General features: G+C 37.9%; 1 protein-coding gene across 7 annotated transcripts in view; it reads left to right on the top strand.

Annotated features, from left to right (window-relative positions):
* LOC140341839 (ankyrin repeat and protein kinase domain-containing protein 1-like) overlaps nt 1–8,943 on the top strand; it is a 26,120-nt gene extending 17,177 nt beyond the window's left edge. For 5 of the 7 annotated variants that reach the window (XM_072427738.1, XM_072427742.1, XM_072427739.1 and 2 more), the window contains 4 exons: nt 4,712–4,769; nt 5,182–5,252; nt 6,378–6,441; nt 8,278–8,943. In XM_072427738.1, the coding sequence (XP_072283839.1) occupies nt 4,712–4,769; nt 5,182–5,252; nt 6,378–6,441; nt 8,278–8,528 (444 nt within the window). In that variant the 3' untranslated portion in view covers nt 8,529–8,943. Of the gene's footprint in view, nt 1–4,711; nt 4,770–5,181; nt 5,332–6,377; nt 6,442–8,277 lie in introns of all 7 variants that reach the window. The other 2 variants (XR_011922951.1, XR_011922950.1) reach the window with 2 other exon arrangements.
* Nucleotides 8,944–11,254: the final 2,311 nt, after the last annotated feature.

Raw genomic sequence — 11,254 nt, 5'->3', positions numbered from 1 at the left:
TGAAGACCACCGGGGCCATTTACATAGTAAGAAGCATTGGGATGGCCCCCCGAAATATTTTACCTACCTTTCACCAAACTTTAACTGTAATACTTTGCTGCCCTTTTTGCTTCTGTTCTTTGAACCCCAATTTCTCTAGAACAGAGAGGTGCAGATAAACAGAATCATAGGTGCAAGTGGGTGACACTTGTGGCTAACATCCCCCAAACTTTCATTTCCATGGCATCAATACATAAAGTTTGCCCATCAAAACACGCTGCCCTGGTACCCATGACTTACCCTACCAGTACCTTAAGCCCAAGTTCGTTTTGATGGGCAGAGTTATTTTTGTTCTAATGATGCCATTGTGGTAAAACTTTAGGGGGTGTTATCCTATACCACAGTTTCCTATACCTCCCCATTCCAGAGAAATTGGGTTTCCAGTGTTAGAAATGGGCAGTATTGTGTAACAGGGCAGTGCGTTTGCCATAGTAAAAAAATTTTAGTGTGGGTGGGTTATCGAAAATTGTCCCCCTGCAACTAAATTTTTGGCTTTGTACACCCCACCATTCTAGGGAAATTGGGGTTCAAAGAAGAGAAGCAGACGGAGTAACATAGTATGACAGTTATAGATTTGTGAGAGATAAGTATTACTTTAGGGGCCCTTCCCCAATGCTCCTTTCTATGAAAGTGGCCCCGGGGGTCCCCAATTCGCATTTTGGATTCCCAGGCGCACTTGCTTTGTCATGTGTCATGCAGCATTTATACACACACACACACACACACACACACACACACACTCTCTCTCTCTCTCTCTCTCTGCTCTGATGACGTCTTTACACACACCCACTGTTTTCTTTTTTTTTTTTACAAAAACTTGGCACAGCTATGGGAGGGGGAGGGACAGCCTGTGTCCTGATCTCTTCATAGCTGTGCTGTGCTCTTCTCACTCGCCCGGCTCTAATTAGCTATCAGCTCTTATCAGCGGAGAAGGGAATGAGCAGAGCAGCCTCTCAGGTGTGCGTTCAGAGCTGCTGAAAATGTCCCGGGCGGAATAATTACAGTAGGTTGGCGGCCCGCCCCCCAAAAACGGGACTATGTTCTTGAAGCCATGCTGACTATCACTTAAAATATTATTTTCCAGCAGAAACTCCTCTATGTGGTTCTTTATCAAACTCTCTAGGACCTTTCAAACCATGGATGTTAAACTAACCGGTCTGTAATGCCTTTGCTCCTTTTATGAAGATAGCAACTACATTGGCCTTACGCCAATCCATCGGTACCATGCCAGTGACTAAAGAGTCTCTAAAAGTTACAAATAATGGTTTTGAAATATCTGAGCTCAGCTTTTTGAGGACACATGGATGTAGTAAATCATGTCCTGGTGCTTTGTCAACCTTAATTTTGCCTAACTGTTTCTCAGTCATATCAACTTTAAACCATTGTGAACCGTTTAAGGCAGTGACATTGCTATTATGTTTATTGAGGAAGTAAGTAAACAGGTAGACAGTGGAATAGCAGTTGATATAGTGTACTTAAACTTTGCAAAAGTATTTGACTCCGTACCCCACAGAAGGACATATGCAAGTTAAGAAAAACTAAGAAAAGTCAATCTGCAAATGGATAGAGAACTGGCTTAAGGACCACATCCAGAGAGTAGTCATTATTGATTCATACTCTGGATGGTCTAAGGTTTTTCGTGGTGTACCCCAGGGTCCAGTGTTGGGACCTTTACTGTTTAACATTTTTAAAAGGGATTAAAAGTACAATTTCTGTGTATGCAGATGACACCAAACTATGAAAAAGAATTAAGTACATACAGGATGTCTATAATCTACAAGCAGACCTGGTTGTACTGTTTGATTGGGCAGCCAAGTGGCAAATTACATTTATTATAGATAACTGTAAAGTTATGCACTTTGGGCTAACAACATGCATGTTTCATACTGTCTAAGGGGAATACATTTGGGGGAGTCAGGAATGGATAAGAACATGGGGGTTATGGTAGATCATAGACCTAATAACAGCATGCAATGCCAAGCTGCAATATCTAAAGCTAGCAAAGTAATTTCTTGTATTAAAAGAGCAATAGAGATGGAGACATAATGCTGCCCTTGTTCAATGCATTGGTCAGACCACATTTGGAATATGCAGTCCAGTTTTAAGAACCAGTTCACAAAAAGGACATTGTGGAATTAGAGAGTGCAGAGAAGGGCAACTAAACTAATAAACGGAATGGAGGAGCTCAGCTCAGAAAACTCTCTTCCCAATTTCTAACTTTGAGATCAATACAAAGAAAACGAGGGCACTCTTGCGTCTGGAGGAAAAGAAGTTTAAGCTCCAAATAAGGAAGGGTTTCTTCACTGTAAGGTCTGTGAAAATGTGGAATTGGCTCCCTCAGGAAGTAGTTTTAGCAACTTCTATAGATTGCTTTAAGAAAAAGCTGGATGTTTTCCTTGAAGCACAGAATATAACTGGGTATTAAGGCTTTAAAGTAAAGATAACAGTGACAGGTGATCCAGGAAACATCCGATTGCCTCATGGAATCAGGACGGAATTTTTCCCGTTGAAGCAAATTTTACCAGGGTTTTTTTTGTGCTTTTCTCTGGACCAACTATGTCTATAGGGTTTCCTATCTGGGATATGTTAATTTCCCTAGTGGTTGAACTTGATGGACTTATGTCTTTTTTCAATGCGACCTACTATGTATGTACAGTTCTTCACCATATTTGTTGACATCACAAAATATTGGACCTTTTTTAACTTTTAGTTCCAGGAAGAGTTGACACAAAGGCAAATTTTAGGGGATGAATCTCACAAGCAAAGACATAAATAGTAAGAAAAAACTAAAAATTATTCTATTTGACACTATGCAAAAAAATAAATAATTTTGAATTTAGATGCATTTCAAATAATATCATTGCCTAAAAGCAGAAAATAGTGTGGTGCATCTCTACGAGGTATGTGAATAAATGATTCCCGTCATTTTGTCTAAAAGTTTGCAGAAACTATTCGACTCCTCCATTTCCTTTTTCAAAGCCTATTAAAACAAATAGTCAATCTGCCACCTATAGGCCAATCTTTAAAAGTGCACAGAAGTCTCAGTGTATTCTATTTTTCAAGCATGTTTGTTAAATTAAAAAAATTAGGTCAAATTTACGGGGGTAAAAATGAGAAATATATCCCCTATAGATGTACCACACTAGTTTGGAGTTGAAAGCTGCTCACTTCATTTACTTGTTATATTATATATATATTTTTACTCAGCACCCTTGAAAGGTCCACATGGGTCTAAACGACATGTGACTTATCTGACTCTGACATGCTTGCAAAGCATCATAAAATAAAAATACACTAAATAATAAAATACAAATAAAAAGTTGTTGCAGTAATATTCAGCATTAATCCAGAGATTTTCAGTAGTGGTCTTTTTTATGTAGGTAAATGCCTCAGTCTGGTGGTCAGCTTCATTCAACCCTCTTCCTCTGAACCCAGGTTGTCCTAAAACACCATTCCACTAGTCAGTAAAAAGAGAAGCAGCAAAGCCGTAAGCTTATTTCTTTATTATTCTGCTTTCTCTTCCTATCAATTATTCTGCTTTCTCTTCCTCGCCACATGAGTCACCTTTTACTTACTTTACATACTTTACATTCACACTTTACTTTGCCCTCAAGGGAAATCATGAAGAATAAAGAGAACCCAACAAATTTTGGAAATAAGTCTAATAACAATAGGTTTATTATCCTAACATTTATCAGGTAGTTATACTGCTAGCATTTAAAAATGCATTTAGTGATATATAATAATGATTACAAAGCTGCATCATTTTTGTATTCTGTATCCGCTTAGAATTGAGCTTTAACATAAAACCAGAGTTTTAACATGTTCCTTGTTGGAATAGCTTTAAAGCTCATATTGCCTCCTAGTTGTAGCATGGAAACTTTTACTTTCATTTTTAAAATGTCTAACTTGTGAACACCTGAAAGCTTAACACTCGTCTTACCTTCAGTCTTTTACAGTACGGCTTCCTCCCAGTACTGAAATTGCTTACTCTGGTTTTACTGCACACAGTAAAATACACCTCACCTTTCATGCTGGAGGACATCCAGCAGATTTTTCTATCCAACCTTACTGCCCATGGATCACACTTTTAATTCATGCTATTTCAGTCCCTTTAATTATGGAGACCCAGGATCACATTTAGCTATGGCCTAGACAGTCTGTTTGAGGCAGAGTTATGGGTAGATATGGAGAGATGCAACTTGTGCCACTGCACAGTTCACAGGGGCTCCAAATCAGATCAACGTTGGTGGGGGCTCAAGCCAGTTCTGCACAGGGGCTCACTATTGGTCAGCCATGGGATGGGGTTCCCTAATGTTTTTAGGAACCTATGTACAGCACCCTGTCAGCCTCTTCCACTAGTTTTCATCTGCCTTCATGGCACATAAAAGCACAGAAAGAAAACAGAAAACAGAAAACAGAAAGGGAAAAATATTAGATTAAACTTCTGCTGTAATCTAAGCATGTGTAAATAATTGAATATTCTGATAGATCACAGTTGGGGAAATGCCTGTGACACAACCATTCCCTTTATTATCTAAATCTAAGATCAACCTTTTATGCTGACGCCTAGCTTAAAGAATCACAGGCCCAGGATCTGGTGTTTACAGAACACTAGGGTTTTAATAAAAGATTGTATTTAAGTTTATCAAGTTTATTCTGTCTTTTACAGAAAAGTTGGGTTGCAGACATACCTGATGGCAGTGCTATTCCTGAAGTGAGTGATACAGGTCAGTGAGTGTGAATGAATATTTGACTATCCAAATGCAAAGTTACTAAATGCCCTTAGTCTTCTAGGATTGAATGATGGCCACTTGTAAGGCTGAGGAAATATTGTGAGCGCAGGGCATAATACACCCAGATCCTGAGTAAATGTCTCAGCAGTGCTCTGTACTCACAGTTTTTCGATGAATCGAACAACATCATTATTTCAGGTCCACTCTGAGCATCTTGAGGGCATTTTTTTAGTACCTAAAAGTATGAAATTCAGATCTTGCTTAAATAGGCTATATCAAACAATTTTTATGGTTACCTTTCTGTTAGTTACAGAAACAAAATTAAAAAATTATGAAAAAATACGAAAATATACTGTACATTTTTTGTCAGACAAGAAACTCTGGGTAATATGTGTTTTGTTTATAGATCTTAATTCACTCAAGATAGAAGATTTCATCAATGGTCTTAAACAAGAAAATCACGAAAGTCCACCAGTAGTAAGTTGAGCATTGGATCAATATTATGAAGAAAACCAAAGGACTACCAAATGACTATGAATTTCACTAAAGTTTAAATGTAATTTTGTCATTAAATTGTGTTTGACATGTCTAAAATTTGAAGTTAATTGAGCGATTTTCTTCCTAATGGAGAAGTAGAACAAAAGAAAAAAAAACACAGAAGAGGGCCTAGTTATGAGACCTGCCAAAATAAGATGTCTGGCCTCACCTTCAATCATGGAGTTTTTCATTCTGTAAAACAGTATGCTGTGGGACCCTGCAGACTCCATACCACAGTCAGCATTTTATAAATGGTCCATAAAAAGCAGGTTGCAGTATGAAGTAACCTTGAGCTATATAGCAGAAAGTAGATAGGCATACCCATTCTCCATTATAAATGCCCCACCATATGGAATATCACCAGCAAATGTAAGTAATGTCACCACTGCTCTCTCAAAAAAGTAATTGTTATTTTTTTAAGTTTTATGAATGGGTTATGTAGAAATTAAAAAATTCAGAAATGTTCTGATCTACTTATATACATTGTATGGCCAAACGTTTGTGGACACCAGACCATCCTACCTAATGGGCATGTTGATTGGCCATGAGCAAGACCATAGGGATTGATTAAAATAGACCTACACTGAGAGATTATGAAAGTTACCATTGCTGAACTCATTCTAAAAGATTCTAATTGCCTGGATGTAAACATTATCATTTAGTTTCAGTGGTTTCATTCACATACCTGAAACCATTTAGCTAAGCCTGGATGAGCAGTGCCGCAGCTAACTGACCGTGGCCAAATCCACCACTTATGTTACAAACAATCAGAGCTAAATTCAGCAGTGTGTGAAATGTCAGAAAGTACATACAGCAAACAGGAAACCTGGAATGGATTTCTTAAAAATCATTTGCTATTAGTTAGCAAATGTTTTCAATCCTTGACCAGATCATTTCCAGGTTTGTTGGATCACCCAGTTTCTTACATGATATTCTAATTTCTCAAGTTTGGAGAGCTTTAATAAATTAGACCCAATATGTTTCTGGATGGTGCAGTCTTGTTACAAAAAAATTGTACAATGTAATTTATTAGGAGAAAGTCTAATACGTTTTCTTCTTTTTTAGAAACATGATGAATCTGCTGACTCTAACCCTTCAAGTGAACCGAGTGTTATTGATGATGCTAAAGGCAAGTCTTTTTGGCCATTCATCTAAATATTCCTGTGTTTAATTTAACAGCCATTTTACATTTTTAAAAGTGAACTGAGGTAACAGGTTTACTACACACTTACACACACACTTATACACACACACTTACACACACACACTTGATTGCTTCCCTGACACTCTGCTTAGTGTTTTTGCTTCATGTTGTTTTAAATATAGAAGAAATACCTAATACTCTAGGTATGGGGGAATTATATGAGACAAATAGCCTTGTAAAAGCTCCACACAACGCTTCATGTCTTTGCTTCTGGTGGCTGAATAAAATATGTTAAGTGAATCTGTTGCTTAACAGCTTTTCGCTACAAGTGCACTGATCCACAGCTTTATCCTAGGATGCCCCCCTGGCTGGCACCTCCAGTTAGACATCTCTGATCTATTTAAACAGAAAAATTCTGCACACTGAATGTTACAATGCAAAAGGAATCTATTGAAAGATGCATAAATTCTTAACCAAAGAATATGTGCAGTAGGAGCATAGCTCTTCAGTTCTATGTAGCAAAGTGGCGAGTGGGAGGCACCTAGCTACATCCTTCTCCGCCAGAAAATACTGTGGTTCCCCCTGGTTGGTCATTTAGAAATCCACCACAGTGGTTCACTAAACAACATTAGTGGAGCTCTGTACACAAACTAGATTTTCTCCCAAGACAACCATGATTGTTTCGGTGGGCAATTGAGAATTGTCTCAGGTGACTATTCTTTTTTGTGTCTGATTAATTTTACAGCTACTTTGTCCATCTGCTTACACATTGGTAAAAAATGAAGCACCATTAGCCTCGTCAACTATTGTCAAATGAGCAGGTGGGTTATACTGAAATAGATAAAAGTGTTGGGATGCGATGTCATGTCATGTCATTGCACCCACTCCCCCTTCACTTCCATTAAGATCGTTTGTGTCCATCGTCCGTGGATCCACCAGGACCGCCGTTCGGACGATGGACGACGGGAGCTGTACACACGCCAGATTCTCATCCGATATCAGCCCTGAGCCAATTATCGGACGAGAACCATTGCAAGTGTGTACCTAGCCTTAGGCTCTAAACTGAGGTGCTGTTAATTTGCAGTTTCTTAGACTGATAACTCTAACTATTTATGAAGAACAGGGGTAACTCCTGGTCTTCCTTTCCTGGGTCTTCATGAAAGCCAGTTTTATCATAGCAATGGTTTTTATGACTACATTTAATGATACATTCAAAGTTTGTGAAATTTTCCAGATTGTCTGACCTTAAAGTAACAACTAACTATCATTTAACTTTTCTTAGTCAAGTGGTTCTTGCCATAATATGAGGTACAACAGTAGATTCACTGTGAAGAACTGTATACCGAACTGTATACCAAACTGTACAACACAACCGATCATCTCAAACACAATAAGAATACAAGACATTTCAGAAATTAACTTTTGACAAGGCAAAACTGGTATTCAAAAACCATTCCAGATGACTACATCATGTATCTGATAGTGCAAAGCAGTCATCAAAGCAAATGTGACCGCTTTAAAGAATCTAAAATATTCTGGTTTAACACTTTTTAAGTTAAAACATAATTTCATATGTGTACCTTCGTAGTTAGGATGTCTTCAATAATAATCTACAATGCACAACAATAATAAAAACTAGAAAACCATTGAGTGAGAAGGTGTTTCCAAACTTTTGACTGGTACTGCATATACATACATACATACATACACACTCACTGAGTATTTGTATTTGTAATTCATGGAAATACATGATTTATAAGTAATGTAAACAAACCATACCGCAGTCTTATCTGTTTATTTTTTTCTTTTTTCAGGTTTCAGGTTTTTTAAAAAGAAATTTTTCTAAAATTATTCAAGAAAAACCTGACTGGAATTATATTTTGGATGACCTTTATACACAAAACATTTTTCAAACAGAGCAAGTGGACATTATTAGGCACAACAGCTTGGTGCAGAACCAAATCAGAGAGACTCTTGATATGATAATGAAGCAGGGAGAAAAAAGCTGTAGGGTATTAGTACAGCTCATGATCCGTTATCATTATTCAATAATAAAAAATCTGGCAACCTAGCTGTACCTGTTAAAATCTCTGAGCAAAATTTGCAAGACATTTTATGATACAGTAGCTTATGCAATGACAAAGATTTGGAAAGTCCTTCCTTTTCTGCTGTTAACTTAGACATTGCTAAGAGAGAGATTTAAATTACTGAATTTACAGGTAATGCATTGGCTCTCTTTTGTCAAGAAATTGATGATTTTTCCCAAGGAAGAACTGAACTTTGGAAGCTGAAGGCAAAATCATTAGGGCTATTTACAGTCCAAGTAAGTATAAAGCCCAGTACAGACGTCAGAAGATTGTTGCTAATAACAATCTTTCATAATTGTATCCAATGACAGAAGAACAAACCGAAGATAGGATTATGTTCCTGTTTCTTGTAAAGTGTGTCCCTTGTAAATTTATCTATTAAAAGTTTTTGTTACAATAATATGTTCTGTATCTGCATCCTGGCTTTTGTAACAGGAATTCTGTAACTTTGCCATCTTTTTTACCTTTGATCTATTTACCACCAGCTCTGCAGAGTAAAGCTCTCTTCACAGGTTATAGACTAATTGTAATCTCATAAGCGCAGCTGTAAACTCTGCTCCCCTGATTGCTTTTGCAGCCCTTTACTAGTTGTATGTGTTCTTGGATAGTTTCTCTATCCAAGAACACGGGAGTCATGTGTTCCTGGATAGAGAAACTCTATCCAGGAATACATTCTACAGGATGGCATCAGCAATCGGGAGTGGAGCAGCTCCACTCCCCTGATTGCTGTTGCAGTCCTGTACTATGTGTTCCTGGATAAAGTTTCTCTATCCAAGAACACAGTGTGAGTCTCACAGCTGGCTGCTCATGAATGAATGCAGCGTGGGAAAAATCCACTGATCCGCGCTTATTCATAAACGTAAGCTGCATGACTCACTCTTAGAGAGGGAGCCTTCCTCAGCCAATCAGAAAAAACTAGAGGTTTTGAATGGAAAGACTTCTCCCCATTAAACTTGTAGTGCCTTAAAAAAAATGGTAGGTTTGTTACATTTTTCTTTTATCATGATATTACTGTGCTGGAAAGTGTGTTACAGAGTAAGAGATATTTATATTACAATGTCAGCAGGTTCTCCTGTGCTCAGCAAGCAGAAAACAGTTCCTTGGTAATTTGAAAACAGTACACAACAGTTCCACCATTTTTTTTTAAGGCACTAGAGGTTAAATAGGGAGAAAGGCTTTCCTCAGCCAATCAGGGAGCACTAGAGGTTTTGAATGGGAACACTTCCAGCCAATCAGAGAGACCTCCAGTGCTCTCTGATTGGCTGAGGAAGGCTTTTCTCAGCCAATCAGAGAGCACTAGAGGTTTTCAATAGGCAGACTTCTCCCCATTTAACCTCTAGTGCCGGGCATCTTCTCAGTATTCATTGAAAAGAGTGAGCGATCCTCGGGGCACTAGAGGTTAAAAATCCTCCTGTTTTAATTTCCTCGATCTTCCTATGGTTTCGCTGAACCATTGGAAGTTCGAGGAAATTTTTGCGAGACTGCCAGAGGCATTCTCGCTCATCCCTAAAAATGATTACCCAGATAGTTTTTGTTTCTTAAATTTAAAGCAGATTGTTCAGTTTGATTGCATAGCGTTGTACCAGTTTAAAAGTATACCTGAGCAGTGATTTCTGATTTTATCTAGTTAGGAAAGCCTCAATATTCACAGTTGCTCAATAAAACGTGTTCAGTTGCCTGAGCCATCTAGATTAGGCAGCTAGATTGGTTAGATCAGCCTCTCTCTTTTTATTCCTGAGGAACCCTTGAAAAAATTTTCATGTCTTAGGGAACCCCTGCTAAATCCATAGATAGTCATTGAAAAAAAAAAATACATTGGTGGTCAGTGGAAAAAAGTGCCTCCCTTAAAGATGACTAAAAAGTTCTTTTTTTGTTATGCACTGCAAAGAATTATGGGCTGCCTATGGTCTAGCAACAACCACAATGCAGCTGCACTTCACTATAGTTGGAATGTGTTCCAATTCAATTCAATGGAAGCAGCTGGAAGCTCAAGGCTGGCTGGAAGCTACATGTCAGGAAACAGCACCACAACGCAAAGACAACTGTGTTCGCAAAATGGTTACCAACCATTCTCATATGGTTGAATGGTTTACCACATGTCTAAAATTAGTTTTGCTATACATGATAAAACTTGATTAGTTCCGCTACACATTTTAAAATATAAACATTTCTCTTTATCAGGACCAACTTCATCCTTATACAGATGTCTCTTCCTTATCCTGATAATATACTTGATAGATAGATAGACAGATATTGGAGAACATTACTATTGCTACTTACTGCCCAGGAGTAGTCAGACTAAGGCTTAGTCCACACGGAAGTTTTACCCGGCATTTAAAAGTGCAAAAAAATGCATAAAATTGCATATAAACACGGTAGGAACGTTCACATGCAGTTTAAAACTGTCCTTGTAGACCCAGCCTTAACATATTATGGAATGTTAATGCGGGTTACACATTTTGAAATAGACTGGCAATTTATCTAATAAAAAAAAAATAAAATCCCCAGGCCCTATTTAATCTGCAGCTCAGATGCATTTCCTTAGTTTGTTGAGGGGCAATTCAGAAAAATTTGAACCCCAGTGCACCAATGCATGTAATGTGCAACCCATAAATATAAAGCTAGAGTAGCTGATGATTTTTATGATACAGTTGTAACTTTATGCCTGGAGAGGCAATATTTATTGCACAAGTATACTAAGGCAGTGGTCC

Source organism: Pyxicephalus adspersus, chromosome 12, assembly GCF_032062135.1.
Source record: "Pyxicephalus adspersus chromosome 12, UCB_Pads_2.0, whole genome shotgun sequence".
NCBI classification, from domain to species: Eukaryota; Metazoa; Chordata; class Amphibia; order Anura; family Pyxicephalidae; genus Pyxicephalus; species Pyxicephalus adspersus.
The sequence above is the reverse complement of the archived record's forward strand: the minus strand, read 5'-3'. Positions and strand labels throughout refer to the sequence as shown.